A 16,660-nucleotide genomic window follows, 5' to 3' on the forward strand; every position below is an offset into this window, starting at 1 on the left:
CACCTAGCTGTTTTGAGGGAAACAAAGAAAAACAAGCATGTAGTATCAAGGTTAGGGGCAGTGACAAGGAGTACAGGAGGACAAGTAACAGGGGTACAGATGGCCAACGAACGACAGAAACAACATCCGAGATTAGGAATAATATATACACTTCCTAAACCTGCTTATAAAGAGCAGGATTTCAGGAAACCTGGAGCCCATCCCAGCAGCTTTGGATGCAAGGCAGGAAAAATCCCTGGACAGTGTGCCAGCCTATTGCAACAATACTATATATTGTATGACTTGGTGGACATTAAGAACAAAAAAAAAGAGTATGATATTTCAACTGTCTGTTTTGAGAGACAGAGAAAGATTTAAAATGAGGGAGACAAATGTTTTAAAACATTATTCTGCCACCAGATTATTTTCACAGTTTCAGGTATTTTGGGCAGTGGATGTAAAAGTAAAAAAAAAAGATAAATTAAAAAATGCAGAATAAATACAAAAAAGACATTAGCAGGTTAAGTTTTTCCCCAGTTGGCAGACTCTCTTCACCTACCTACCTGTAGTTCAGTAGAGACATTTCCAATCTCAGGAATTCTACAAGGTTTGTATCACTTTGTTGTTAAACTACCTTTTTAAAGAAAAAACTGATTGGTGAGCAACAAGATGCTGATCTTACAGGTTGACCTAGTAAGTCTTTCGATCAGTGCCATTTTATTTTCAAAAAGGATTTCTTCTGTGCAAAGTGGAAGGTGAATTATTATCAACAAAACACAGACGCCTGAGAAATAAACTGAAATGTTTTGTTGACAAGCATATTCCGACTTCAGGTGTTTGAATTACATCTTGATATACAAGAAGAGCAAAGAAATGCGGCAGCTTATAATAATGAACATCAGTCTCATATGCAGCCTGAGATTTGGCTTAGTGTGTGCTGCTGTTTAATAGTTGCTGTGTACATACTGCATCTTGGGCTCACTCAGAATTACAGCTAACATACCGTCATTTATGAATAGACTGAAATTCTGTAAGAGATTATCTGTATCTAATACTTAATCAGAGATCCAGTGAACGACAGCTTTCAAAGTTGTCGAGCACGTTCAAAGCAAAATTACCTAAACCAGAATCTATCATGCTGTCACTATCCACTCCCAAAGAACTGTCATTATTATTACACAGTAAATCACTTTCTTCTTCACATGCTTTATGTGTCCGTATTCAGCTTGCACTGTCACTGAAAATGTGGTGTCAACATCTGCACCCCATCACCAGCCACTGAGTACTAGATGAATATATGCAAATGGATAATGGTGGATGACTTTCTGTTTTTGAGTTAAAATTTACAAGGGTTAAAGGCTAACCCTACTGGGTGACAGTAGACCACAGGGAGTCAAGCTGCAGACCTCCTCAGCACGTAGTTTTCTGTGAAGGTTGTTTGTGCTAAAATTGTGAGTTTCACATGGCTTTCAAAAGGCACTTAACTGTGTAGATCTCTTTTCTCCTGTTCTTCCCTGTATGTCTGCTATATCCAAAAAAGTGTCATGAGCAAAAATTAAAAAGAACTAAATGAGTTAAATGTAATACACAATCCCTAAATGACAACAGTATTAGAAAAGATTAAAAGCATAACGCAAAATAAGATAAAAACAAAACAGTCATGCCAGGCTGGTGCCTTCTGATTTTTTGTCTTACTTGGTGTTGCTAAGGTAAGCACAGGCACCCAGCGTTCACTCTGTGTTTTAATAAGCAGGTTAAAAAATGGCTGATTACACTTTGCTATGAACATCAAACATTCAAAGTTTCATTCTGATTAGGATATTTATGTTTGTCTTCTAACTATAATTCTATCTTAAACAGATTTAAAAGAGAATGGAGATTGCAGCTTGTCGTCATTTGGTGCAGACTCTGTTCAGGACAAAAGGCAACAAAATGATCTTCATGAAAATACAATTAAGCAGAACACTGAGACACAGAGTATGAAACCGGAAATCGTCAAGCTGAGAATTACTGATGGCATCAAGAATCTACAACAGAAGCCTGGTAAAAAGGTAGCTGGTTTGTATGTCTGCAAAGAGTGTGGGGAAACCTTTAAATGCAAATCTCATTTTAAGGATCATCCCAAAGTTCACACTGTGCAAAAGTTCTATTGCTGTACTCACTGTGGTAAACAATTCTCTCAGCCAGGCAGTCTGCAGAGACATACCAGAATACATACTGGAGAGAAGCCACACTGCTGTCCTGAATGTGGAAAACGGTTCACTCAAATTGGTCATCTTCAGCGACACATAAGAATTCACACCGGAGAGAAGCCACATGGTTGTTCTGAATGCGGCAAGAGGTTCACACAAATCAGCAACCTTAAAGCACACATAAGAGTCCACACGGGAGAGAAGCCACATTGCTGTTCTGAATGTGGCATGAGATTCTCACTCACACGCAATCTGCAGAGGCACATGATAATTCACACGGGAGAGAAACCCTATGGCTGTGCTGAATGTGGTAAACGATTCTCACAGAGGAAGAATCTTCAGAGACATACACGAATTCACACAGGAGAAAAGCCACATTCCTGTGCTGAATGTGGGAAGCGATTCTCACACATAGGCAATCTTCATGTTCATAACAGAATTCACACTGGAGAGAAGCCCCACTCCTGTTCTGAATGTGGAAAACAATTCTCTTGCATAAGCAATTTTCAGAAACACATTCGAATTCACACTGGAGAGAAACCCTACTGCTGTCCTGAATGTGGCAAGAGGTTCACAGAGAAAAGACAACTTCAGAAACACCATACGCTTCACACTGGACAGAAGCCCTATTCCTGTACTGACTGTGATAAGCAATACACAGAAAAACGGCAACTTCAGAAACACCAGTTGACTCATACTGGAGAAAAGACATAGTTGTCAAAGTTCACTGTGCTGTCAAAGAAAAACAGTAATAAAGCATGAATGATTGAGGTTTCGGTCTCAAGTGATTAGTCAGTATTCCTAATGAATTTTTCCAGGCCCATCTTGGATGCCTTACCAATCAACGTTTCTCCATATGAATTACAGAAGGAAACACTATTAGGAACAGTGCAAGTACTACATCGAGCCATGGCAGCAAATCCAAGAGAGTAACAACGGTAGCAGCGCAAAAATCACTCCAGGAAAACAAGCACACTTCAGGACTCTTTAAGAGTGAGGTTCATTCCTGCCCTGAAAAGTAAGCAAAGTAAACCATTGTTGAGAAATTAATCCTGAGAAAAGTTGTAACACTGAATTTGTTAAGAGAGACTTTCAAAAACATAGTCTTCTGCTACCAAAAAAATGACAATTGTAATCCTGTGGTATTGTGATCAGTGCTACGTTTTATTGGATACACTCAGGCTTATCAAAACATTTTCAGTAAGTTCAGTTGTGGCATCTAGTAATCTAACAAACGTGTGTCAGGAAGGTATTGGGCTTTCAATAGTTTCTACAACTGTTCTTTTTCTTGGCAGAATTATTGTACAAAACAAATCTTTTTTTTAGAAATTTAGTGCACATGTTTTACTTTTGTGTGGGTTTTCTGAAACCATTACAAGGTCATAACTTTACATACAGGGTCAAAACTATCCATACAGCACACTTAATGTTTGGTTGATTGAACCTTAGCATATTTAAGCTTAGTGAAACGCTACTGGTAGTCCCCAACCAGCTTCTGCCAGAATTCTTGTTAGATATCTGACCATTCTTCTTGGCAGAATTGGTAGAGAGCAACCAGATTTGTTGGTTTCCTTGCATGGACCTGAATTTTAAGCACAGTCCACATATTTTCAATAGTGCTGATATTTTGGGAAAGCCATTCCAAATGCTTAATTTTAGCGTGGTTTATCCTTTCTAAATCTAGCTTTGATGTATGATTAGGGTCATTGTCCTGTTGGAACTACCGAATTGTCTCCAGGTTTCAACCTTATAGCTCAGGGGTCCTCAATCGCAATCCTGGAGGGCTGCAGTGCCTGAAGGTTTTTGTTCTAACCCAGTTGTTTAATTAGAAAGAAATTCTTGCCAATAATTTAATTTTATAGCTTGTTAGTGCTTTAACTCTGCTATGTCGGGTCATTCTCATATCCTAGATATTTCCCCCTTTCTAAGGATATCATCCAAATGATTTGAAGGCTAAAATGGATGAGTAATTCTCAGTCCTTCACTTTTTTCTCTTCACTTTTCTTCCAAGTATTTAATTAAACCCAATAGTACATGATAAATACACACAGGTGTCAATGGTAATTAGCTAAATGGAGAAATGCTGGTCTCTTTTGTCATTTGCATCTAATGGCTAATAAGGATCAATTAAAAACCAAGGCTACAGCTGTTTATGACTAAAATAAGCAATAAGGGTTCAAAATCATAACGAGCGAGACAACTAAAGTGAAGCAGAAGTGTTACTTGAGCAGTAAGTACTTCTTATTAAAAAATTGGATTGGAGCAAAACCCTGCAGCCACTGCGGCCCTCCAGGACTGTAATTGAGGACCCCTGTTCTAGCTGATGGTTTGAAGTTATGCAGGAGAGTTCTGAGGTAATCCCCCTATTTCATTACTCTGACCACATTGTGCAATGCAGCAGTTCCACTGGCAGCAAAACAGTCCCAGATTATGATGCTACCACTGTCATACTTAACAGTTAGCTTACCTGTTCTCCTCCAAACATACCTTTGGTCATTGTGGATGAATAATCTTCATTCCTCCAGAAGGCTTGTTCTTTGTCCATGTGATTAACCACACACTTTAGTTGAGCTTGAAAGTGTTAATTTTGGAGCAGGGGCAGCAGCCTCATAGCTCATGGCAGTGTACAGTGACTTTGGTATTCCAACAGTTTCCAATTCATGGATGACTTGTTTCTTGGTGGTTCTTGGATTGCATCTGACCACATGGCCCAATTTCCTTTTCAGCTGAGTTTGGGTCTTCTTCCAGACTTTGGCAAATTGTCTACAGCTCAAAATAACTTGTTATTAACAATTGTTTGAACTGATGATCTTGGGATCTGAATGTATTTAGAAATTTCTCCAAGAGACAATACTGGCTTGTGGACAGTGATCCCCTGCCTATCACGTTATGTTCCAGTCCCATCAGCGATAGCTGAAAATCCGCGATATAGAAAGACCATATAAATAAACATTTTCTTTTTATAGTTTAAGCCTTAAAATACCCCTCCCATACACTTTAAGCACATGTAAGCTTATTAAAACACACTTTATAAACACATATGGTATGTGGATGTCAGGCTAATGTTATGAGTAACATAATAATAATAAAAATAAATCCACGATATAGCAGGGCGATAGCTGAACGCGATATAGCAGGGGATCACTGTTAATCTCCAACGCTCTTTTTCATGCCTGCACTGAGTTCTTTAAACTTTGCCAGTGCACTGTGCAATGAATGCTGTCAAACAAGCAACACGAGAAGCTACCAGCTAGAATCCAATGCTGCATGATCACTAACAGGCAGTTATGAGGCACCAAGGTCAAACATATTTGGGAATATTCAGTGCCACCTCATTCATAATTTAAGAAGGTGCCTGAATATTTTTAACCATGTGATGGTTCCAGAAAATCCACAATAAAATAAACCTTTTTTTTTTATTATAAAGGCTGTACAATAATTCAAAAGTTGTAGAAATCATTGAAAGCCCAATACCACCTTGACATACATGTCCGTTACATGAATGATAGAAATATACATGTTAGATGGATGCCTTTCTGGAAATATCGGCCACTTGCTGTTGTGCCAGAGCACCTTATAGTTCTTCTGTCGCTTCTGTTTGCTGGGACACAGCAGCACTTCATGCTTATAATTATAACCTTGTGATCTCGTAGTGGTGCAAAATGTAGGAAATATAGTCAAGTATTTATTGTAGTAAATTTCTGTGAAATTGAAATGATTTTGAAAGTAAGCATTAGTAATCAGGTCATTGAAGCTTTTGTCCTGAAGAAAAATTGATCAACTAAACATCAGTTGAATGTCTTCATCCAATTCTGGAGTATTGGTACATTGCAGAGAGTACGTAGCCAATGCTTTTCTAATCTCACTAATATACTCAGCAAAAAAAGAAACGTCCTCTGACTTTCAACTGTTTTTACTTTCAGTAAACTTAATGTGTAAATATTTGTATGAACACTAAAAGAGTCAACACCATAAGACATAAACTAAAAATGTTTCACAATGTGTCCCTGAATGAAGGGAGGCTCAAAATCAAAAGTACCAGTCAGTATCTGGTGTGGCCACCAGCTGCTTGAAGTTCTGCAGTGCATCTCCTCCTCATGGACTGGACCAGATTTGTCAGTTCTTGCTGTGAGATGTTACCCCACTCTTCCACCAAGGCACCTGCAAGTTCCTGGACATTTCTGGGGGGAATGGCCCTAGCCCTCACCCTGTGATCCAACAGGTCCCAGACGTGCTCAATGGGATTGAGATCCAGGCTCTTCCACTGCGAGGATGATCAGCTGTCCTTCCTGTCTCCCTGTAGCGCTGTCTTAGGCGTCTCACAGTGCGGACATGGCAATTTATTGCCCTAGCCACATCAGCAGTCCTCATGCCTCCCTGCAGCATGCCTAATGCACGTTCACGCAGATGAGCAGGGACCCTGGGCATCTTTCTTTGGGTGTTTTTCACAGTCAGTAGACAAGTCTCTTTAGTGTCCTGTGTTTTTAGAACTGTGACCTTAAATGCCTACTTTCTGTAAGCTGTTAAGGTCTTAACGACCATTCCACAGGTGCATGTTAATTAATTGATTATGGTTAATTGAACATGCATGGAAAACATTGTTTAAACCCTTTACAATGAAGATCTGTAAAGTTATTTGGATTTTTAAAACATTATTGTTGAAATACACAGTCCTGAAAAAGGGACGTTTCTTTTTTTGCTGAGTATAGTAATTCCTGAAACATAAAGTGTTTTAAAACTAGATTCCTTTGGCAGTCTTTCATAATTGTTTATTAGCCCAAGCTGTTTATTTTCTTTTAGCCTTTTAAATTCTTAGGAGCAATTTGCACCCTGCAATTTCTGAAAATTTATCCTGAGCCATTTTTATTTTTGATATGTTTTTTATATAGTAAAGTGCATAAAAAGTGGAAGAAAGTTTGTTAAGGGTGAATAGGGGAGACACAATCTGATGGGAGTGTGTAGTTCATTTCAATTGGGTGACATACATGACAAAACTCAGTCAAAACCGGAAGCTGCCAACGAATTTTATTTCTCTGTCTTTCAAGTGAAGAATCGCTTTATTTGTAAACAAAGATCAGACAAGTTTGAGACGTAGCTCGACGTTAGATAAGGTGGGCACTGCGCTGTCATCAATGAAATATAAATGGTAATAAATATGAATTTCCTTAAATCAAGTGAGATCAAACTACAATAAATGCTTAGAATTTCTCGAACCTAAATCAGGTATGCTTAAACCTCAATTTCAACAAACAAAAAGTTGTGGCAGAATATAAAATGGTAATCAAAACAGAAATCTGCTATCTTTAAATACTCTTTAGCCTGCATTAAATTGAAAAGAGTAAAGAGACAAGAATTTAATATTATTTCTTGTACAAGGAAAGGCTGACTGTGATCTGGTGATGTTTGCGAGATCATTTCTACCAAAACACAAATCAAAGAATCAGTGTGAAGAAACAACAGCAAAGAGTCAAGATGCAGGAACAGTAAAGCTTGTGAAATAAACACACAAACACAAAAGGTTGTTTGTTTTTTCATTTTGGAGATATCTCTAAAATTGGATAATGTGTCTAATGCTCTTTTTTGTATTGTCATGTGGATGATGTTAATTATGCCATTACTGAAGATTTTCTCCGTAGAAACTGACGACATGTTATATCAGCAGCAGTTAAACAAAATGCCGACAAAATGACACAGCAGACCTTCAATTTAACTGACCACTTAGTGAAAAGGGTGTCCTTTATTGCTGAAAGTCCAGTATATCAAATGTGTTAAACATATAGTAGTGAAGAAATTACAATGTACAAGATGTATGAAAATGTTATTGTAATGTGTAAGGATGAATAATATATTATTAGAATATACAATAACTTGTCTATACCAGTCATCAAGCTCACCCTGTTATTTGTTTCTTAAATCCAAAGTCTATTATATCAGAGCCCATTAAATTGAAGGTCTACTGAAACTTAACATAATTATAATACTAATAAAAATTAGAGCAAAATTTGAGGCAGCACTACAGAAAACCCAAACGAGACTGAACCAAAAAAAAGTTTAAAAAAGCACACAGTTTTTTTTTTTTTTTTTTTAAAGAACACAGAATTCATAACATTAAATGTTTTTCCCATAACTTCTATTTGCAAATACTCACTCTGGATGTTTCAAAACACAAATACTGTTCTTGTATTTATATATACAGGGGGTCCAGATCTAATTCTGCAGATCCAGATCGTCTGGATGACTTTGATTTATGTGGGAATGATTCCAGTTTGGTGCAAAGACGATGCTTCATGTCGTCAGTTCGCACACTTCTCGATGGTCTGGGATTTTTCGGGTGATTTTCGATGTAATAAACTTAATAAGTTATAGCGTAATGAAAAAAAAAGGCATAATTAGATCTGGACCACCCTCCCCTTGGAGGGGTTGGTAAACTTTATCTAATTTAATCTAACTCTCTATTCACAGTTCATTAGATGGGAAAAAAAACAAAGGTGATTTACAACTTAGAAAAGAAAGAGCTTAGTGACACCTGAGTAGCTTTCATCCGTCGTGCTAGATGTGCTACACAGTATAGTGTTGTTACAGTTTCCTCCCTGGCTCAAGTGTTTTGTTGTTGCGTTTTGAATATTTTAACCCATTTTTTGTTAAATGTTTTCTGTCTGTTTGATGTGTTATTGAATATTATTTTGCATTTTTAATAATTTATTAATTGGTTTTTGAGAATATGTGCCTTTGTTTTATTTATGCTAAGCCTGAGGGGCGCAGAGCAGAGCCACAGCATCAACATCAAGGGTTTTAATAAGTGCTTCAGTTTGCAGAAGACATGAGATGAAGGTATGAGGGATGGGTGATATCATGGATAATATGCATCAGTGCAAGAAAAACCTACAATTTGTAGAAGTAGAACAGGGAGATGTGTGGCTGTTAAGTATGAGACTTGGACATATTGGATTGAATTCAACATTTGTAGTCATGGCAAAACATGATAATGGGGCATGTGAAGTATGTATGTGCATAACGCATAAAACATGCGATAATTGTTTCCCAAATGCAGTATCGAACAAGTAAGAATATTTAAGAAAATAATGCAGCATACAAGTGGATTTGGAGAGATGAATTTTAAGAGTTAAAATTTGGTCAAGTAAGAAATGTGGTGTGGTAATTAAATTTTTAGTTCAAACAGGCCTGGGTGGGAGAATCTGATTTTGCCATACTCACCCCACACTCCAGTAAAGAAGACAGCAGTAAGGCACTGTCAAGTGGGATGTGGAACTCCATAAATAAGAAGACGTGCTTCAGTTCAGCATTCAGCATTCAGCAGTCAAGTCCTGTCCTGGGTTTTGTAACAAGTCAGAATCACAACAAAATACCCAACTGAAGCACCGCAGTGTATTGAGGCTTTTAAAAGACGAGGGAGGGGCTACAGCTGCAACATCACCAGGCACCGCCCCTACAGGTCTGCATAAAGAAAACAAAGCACATTTTCTAAAGAACCAATAAATATATTATTAAGAAATACAATAATTAACAAAGAAAATAATATTTACTAATTCATCTAACATATTCAAGAGCACATTTAAAAGATATTTAAAGACAACAAAAAAAAATTAAACAAAAAGACACGTGAGCCAGAAAAGACAGTCGCACACTGATGCAACCCTTCACTAACTGTCCTGCATTATTTGTTCAAAATTGTATGTGTGTTACTTTATAAAAATGCATTTTAAAATGTATATTACTGTATTATATTAGAAAATTATAAAAACATACCAAGTTATATTTATTATCATAATAAAAAGAGCTGAACTAATTTGGGGTTGGCATTGAAGTTTTTGATGGTAAAACTGCAGGCATGGACCACAATAAGGAGAACATCAAGCCACAGACTCTACAGTCTGTACTTTTATACTACAGTAAACCAACTTCAAATTGTTGTGGTTTTCTATAGCACACAAAATAGATTTCAATTGGCATTTGAAACACCAAGCAACATTTACTTAACGTATAAGCATGTCTTCACATCCATGAGTCTTCTGGAGTCTGACCAAACTGGTATAGCAGGGTGACAGATTGAGGGTTAAACAGCAGCCCAACAGTCCTTCACTTCCACCACCAGAAATTAAAGATGTCGAATCAATCAGAGGAGCTGTGATGTCACCAAGCCCCACCTCCATGCCCACGGCTTCTTAAAATGCACTCAACCATCACAGTCCTCCACTTGACCAGTGATAGAGCAAGACACACTCACTTCTTTCAGAATATGTTCAATCTGCTCTTTATCTTAATGTAAAATATACTATTCATCTTTAGCTACCTTGCATTTCCCTAACCTAACCAAAGAAAATCACTAAACACACTGAATTAGGAAGGTGAAACATCACAACCTGGAGCTCCAGATACACTGATAACATGGAGATGCAGCATAATGTCAGAAATCACCATAAACACTGACCAGGACACGCCAATGGGAAGACTAAGAGTTTGGTTGGAGTTTGCGAGTGTCTTGATCCACTCTGTAGTTCTGTCTCTCTTCCTCACTCAAGCAGACACACAGACATATTGTTTGTTATGTTGTAGGCTAAAAATTTAGTGTGTTAAGCAAAACACTTTGTAAATCACTAATAAGTTTTGAGGGAGAGGAGTGACTGATAACTGTAACAAACCAGCTGGACAAGCTGCAGTATAAGCAACGTGAATCTGTGCATCTTGTGCAAAGACATTACAGCTGCTTTCCATGTCATAAAGTCATACAAATCGACAAGACCAGCACACAAGTATTTAATTTACATTCTGTGTGTAATTACTCTCAGTAGTTCTCACTGACCATTCTTTATTTGCATATGGGATAGTAAACAGTAGCCTACGTAGATTTAACAAGACATATTATTTCTCACTGCTTTTTCTCTACTGGGTGTATTTCCCAAAACTGATGACACTTAGAGATTAATGAGCAATTATAAAATGCAGGTTTGCAACATACGAGATACTTTTGTGTGCGTATTTTCCCAAAACCCATTTTAATCTCGTCGCTTTACAAATAAGGACAAAATACTACTTTGTTAACCCTGTCTGTGAAGTCACAGACAAAAAATGCATCACAAGTCGATTGAAAAACAATCAGTTCCAAACATTTGAATGAATACTGATTTTTTTTTTTAGTCATTCACTGGAATGAATTAAAATTGTGAAAGAAATATAAGATAAATATTGTATCATAGGGTGGCACAGTGGGTAGTGCTGCTGCCTCACAGTTAGGAGGTTAGGTGGATTGGCAGTCCTAAATTGTCCCTAATGTGTGTGTGGGTGTGTGCCCTGCGGTGAGCTGGTGCCCTGCCCAGGGTTTGTTTCCTGCCTTGTGCCCTGTGTTGGCTGGGATTGGGTCCGGCAGACCCCCATGACCCTGTAGTTAGGATATAGCGGGTTGGATAATAGATGGATTATATGATAATTTAAGAGCCAAATATAGCAAAGCATATAAATAAGCACAAAATCCAAAAAAAAAAAAAAGTTTTTACAAAGAATGAAAGGGAGGTCATGGACACTAACAATGAAGTTGACCTTCTTCTAGACTGGTGTCTCTCAACCACTGGGTCACCTGTGGTTTGCAAGTTGCTGGCGTTTATGTTGGTAGAGGGTCTTGAAGTGGGTCGATCCCCTTTCTGCTCTGATTTTCCAGGGGGACACCACCACCTTGATGGTGAACACTAATATGGGAAAAAGTGGTTCACAACACCAAAAACGTTGAGACACTTTGGTTTAGATGGTAAGAGCTGCAAAGTGCACAGACTCATTGGTGAGCAGTGGTTCAAAACGGGAGAAGGGGTACTTTATTGGGCAGAATTCGTTACATTTAAATCCTGAACACAAATTAGTGCCCACTTTTTTTTTATTTTTATAGTTTCATGGCATGAGTGGCATTATAATATTTACAACCTTAGGCAAAAAAGTATTTGCCTGTGATTACTAAGTACAGGGTGAGTCAAAATTATGTTAACACTAATGGTAGTGCTATGTATATCCTTCTATATAATTTATGTGCAACATATGGTACTTGTGTTGAACATGATGGCGAACTGGTTCAGACATTCAAGTAAGTCTTCTTGCACATATAAAGTATGTTTTGTGAATAAATTGTTTTCACCATTTAAATGTAAACATAATTTTGACTCACCCTGCATGTTAAATGGCTTCATACAATGAAAAGTAGATGCACACTTTAGTACTAAAGAAATTAAAGAACATTTATGGACACACTTGATGAATATTTCTTACAAGGAAAAGGTGGTGTGCACTTAGGTGCTAAAAGGAGAAAAGGGCCCTTGAGCCAAGATAGTAAGGGGCAAGAGCTTCAGTCAACAAACCTACCCCTTTGTGTCATCCCCTAAAAGGGACTTATCCTTTTAATGTATAAAGTTTAATATGGGGAAAGATATTACATGAATTCACATGAATAGAATTTACAGGTTCTGCCAATCTCATTTATGGACACTGTGAGGCACGGCCAGGGACCTTAACCAGCCAGGACACCTCCATAATGGAAGGACCAGAGGAGAGAGTGTGCTCAGGTCAGTTATCTTCCCCGGTTCGCTAGATGGCAGCCCCCCTGGTTTGCAGTGGTGCCTCAAAATTCCGCATGGAGCTCCATGGGATTGGAGTTTGGCACAACCCAGTTGGATTCCATGAGTACTGCCAGGGGAGCTGCTGATCCCTACTTTGTCAGGTTTCCAGACCTTGGTAAAGAGCCCACTGGAGTACTCCAAGATGCAGCATAAAAGGAGCTGCCTGCCTTCATTCAGAGAGCCAGAGTCACAAGGAGGAGAGATGAAGCTTGCTGGAGGAGGAGTGGAGGCAGACTGAGAAAGAGAGTGAGAGAAACAAGAAAAGAAAGTGCGGTATTGCACTGTTTATTGTACTTGGAACTGTGTTTGCTGTGTGGGGAATGAAAGAAAGTTTTTCCCACAGCAAAATAATAAGTGTGTGTTGTGCTGAACTTGTGTCTACGTCTTGTCTGCGTCAGGATTGGGGAGATGGTGTGCCAGCTGGTGGCCACAATATTTTTCATAAATATTTTTATGTTTATGAATGTTTGTCATTCTGCTGGTGACACCACTGCAGTGCCATCTTGTATGATGTACACCCCATTATTGTAATTCATGTTATGCTATCAATCTGTGCTGTAACTTCATCTTCATGACCTCCACTGCATATTCTGAGGCAGACTTTGTTTTGCATGCTGAGAACTTCCCTTTGGTGGAAAGGAAGAATTTTTCTTTGTACCAAATTGTTGGAGTGAATGGCATTATAAATCTTTTTATTTTAATTATTCTTGGAGTATCCATACAATAACATGTAAAACAGACTCCTGCTGCTGACACATTTTGTAATACGCTTTCATTCTTCAGGGCCAGATGTGCTGTCATCCTTTAAAGACGATAAGGTAAGCAAGTTGATAACACTAATATACAGACAGTAAATCCTCATCTGGGTTATTCACAATAGCAAGATGAAAATTCAGCACAAGTATCAACATGCCATTTTCGGAATAAAACTACCTAATCAGAGTTGTGGCATAAGGTGTTATTTATTCTCTGCTGCACTGAGTTCACTTGATCACTTTAGAACAGCCAGTCAGTCAGTGTGTGTCCAACCTGCTATATCCTAACACAGGGTCACGGGGGTCTGCTGGAGCCAATCCCAGCCAACACAGGGTGCAAGGCAGGAACAAATCCGGGCAGGGCACCAGACCACCGCAGGGCACACACACACACACAGCACACACCAAGGACAATTTAGGATCGCCAATGCACCTTACCTGCATGTCTTTGGACTGGGTTTTCTCTGGGTGCTCCGGTTTCCTCCCACAGTCCAAAGACATACAGGTTAGGTGCATTGGCGATACTAAATTGTCCTTGGTGTGTGGTTGTGTGTGTGTGTGTTCCCTGCCCGGGGATTTGTTCCTGCCTTGCGTCCTGTGTTGGCTGGGATTGGCTCCAGCAGACCCCCGTGACCCTGCGTTAGGATATAGCGGGTTGGATAACGACTGACTGACATCTCTTTTCAGCATTTTATATAATATTAGTGTATTGTGTTTGTTTTGTGCAATTGTACAGTGAAAAAAGGAAAGTAGGACCATGACAAAGTTTGGGTGCCCCAAGATATTCAAGGTCTCAGATAACGTTTCCCAAGGTGGTCTCAGACCTTTATTAGCTCGTCAGGACTATGGCTTGTTCACAGCCATTGTTAGGAAGTCCCAGGTGGTGCAAAGTCCAAAGCTGTATAAATTCTCAAATTCCTCAAACCTTGCCCCAACAATGAGCAGCCATGGGCTTCTCTAAGCAGCTGCCTAAAATAGCCGTTGCCCACAAAGCAGGATGCAGCTACAAGAAGATATCAAAGCATTTCCAGGTGGCTGTTTCCTCAGTTCCTAATGTTATTAAGAAATGGCAATGAACAAGAATGGTGGAGGTCAAGTTGAGGTCTGGAAGACCAAGAAAGCTTTCTGAAAACGTTGCTCATTGGATTTCTAGACAGACAAATAAAAACCTCTTGTTTGACTGCAAAAGACCTTCAGGAAGGTGGTGGTCCACTGTTCTACAGTGCAGCAACACCTCAACAAATCAAACCTTCATGATAGAGTCAGCAGAAGAAAATCTTTCCTGTGTCCTAGCCACACAACTCAGTGCCTGATGTTTGCAAATGAACATCTAAACAAGCCTGATGCATTTTGGAAACACATCCTGTGGACTAATCAAGTCAAAATAGAATTTTTTGGAAACAATGTGGAGAGGTATGTTTAGAGAAAAAAGGATCTAAATTCAAGAGAAGAACATGTCTCCGACTATTAAGCATGGAGGTGGATCGATCAGGCTTTGGGCTTGTGTTACAGCCAATGGCACAGGGAACATGTCATTAGTAGAGGGAAGAATAGATTCAAATAAATACTAGCAAATTCTGTAAGCCAACATCAAACCATTTGTAAAAAAAAAATTAATAAAAGTTAAAAAGAAGATGGGTCCTACAACAAACTGATCTGAAACACACCTCAAAATCTACAATGGAAGACCTCAAGAGGCGTAAGCTCATTGGTTTTACCATGGCCCTTACAGTCCCCTGACCTAAACGTCATTGGAAATCTATGGACAGATCCCAAAAAAGAGAGCAGGGAATTCAAGATGCCCCAAGAATCTTGCAGAATTAGAAGCCTTTTGCAAGGAGGAATAGGTGAAAATACCCCAAGTAAGAACTGAAAGACTCTTAGCCGGCCACAACAAGCATTTGCAGCTGTGATACTAGACAAAGGGGGTCTTACTAAGTACTGACCATTTCGGGTGCCCAAACTTTTGCTTCAGGCCTTTTTCATATTTTCTGTATTCTATACCTGTGAATGATGGATATAAAAATGTAATGTTGCTTAAAATATTAAAGAAATGTGGCATCTTTAACTTGATGCCTTTTGGTGATCAGTTCATCTTCTGCTCACTAAACAATTCACAGGAATAGACATTTCAAGCATGGGGCCTAAACATTTGCATGCCACTGTGCATGAAACCACAATAAGAAGCCGTATAATTCAAATGTGTTGGTTGTTTTCTGGGTGTGACTAATGTTTTGTAATTTACTTATAACATTTAAAAAATGTATTTCTTATATATAAACGTCTACACATGGTAGTGTGTGTGTCTGTCTGTCCAGCCTGGAAGTGAGAGGCGGAGTCGGGGTAAGGGCTCCGCCTTCTGAGGAAACAGAAAACTCACTTAGCCACTAATAACACAAGTGACGCCAGCACATCAGCAAACTGAAACCTCAGAAGAAGGACAAAGTTGCTTAGCCGCTAACATCAGCAAAACGGTATCCCTTTTATTTTTCCTTCTACTGCTAATATACAAGCCATGTGAGCATGTCAACAGAACGAATCCCAGGAGAGAGATGCCCAGAGGCGTTCCTTTCAATTGCCTGACATCTCCACATTTCAGTTTTTTTTTTCTGACAATCTCAATAGCTTCTAGGACCCCGGGCTTTTTACAGCACAGGCTTACACAGCTAGTCTTTAATAATACTCCACTTTTTGTGATTGACAGTAAGTCCCCCAGAGTGAATCTGACAACTATTAGTTTAGGGCAGGGGTCTCAAACACAGACCGTGAAGGGCTGCAGGTGCTGCAGGCTTCTATTTCTGCCATTTTATTAATAAGTTGCAAAATTATTGGTACTCTAAAGAAGCAGAATTTGCATTGACAAGCTGTATATAATTGCACCATCGTGTATAAGTAACAGAAAGAATTGGCTGCTAATTATAAAACTGTTTGCAGTGAAAACCTGAAACCGTAGTTTGTATTATGGAGACAAAAAAAAAAAAAAAAAGCAGTTTGGGTTATGGAATCTTAAAAATGTGTTGCCTTGTACTAAGGATACTGTGCTTCATGTCCTTCCTATGTGAATTTGCATGTTGTCCTCGTGGGCTTCTTCCCACAGTCCAAAGACATGTAAGTCAAG

At 38.8% G+C, this 16,660-nt stretch overlaps 1 protein-coding gene across 1 annotated transcript in view; it reads left to right on the forward strand.

Annotated features, from left to right (window-relative positions):
- The window catches only part of LOC120528857 (zinc finger protein 420-like), a 42,510-nt gene that overhangs the window by 6,082 nt on the left and 19,768 nt on the right, over nucleotides 1-16,660 (forward strand). The window contains exons 3-5 of the mRNA XM_039752935.1: nucleotides 1,840-2,884; nucleotides 8,634-8,659; nucleotides 13,571-13,605. Coding sequence (XP_039608869.1) covers nucleotides 1,840-2,884; nucleotides 8,634-8,659; nucleotides 13,571-13,605 — 1,106 coding nt within the window. The remainder of the gene's footprint in view (nucleotides 1-1,839; nucleotides 2,885-8,633; nucleotides 8,660-13,570; nucleotides 13,606-16,660) is intronic.

This window comes from Polypterus senegalus, chromosome 4, assembly GCF_016835505.1.
Source record: "Polypterus senegalus isolate Bchr_013 chromosome 4, ASM1683550v1, whole genome shotgun sequence".
In the NCBI taxonomy this organism is placed as follows: domain Eukaryota; kingdom Metazoa; phylum Chordata; class Cladistia; order Polypteriformes; family Polypteridae; genus Polypterus; species Polypterus senegalus.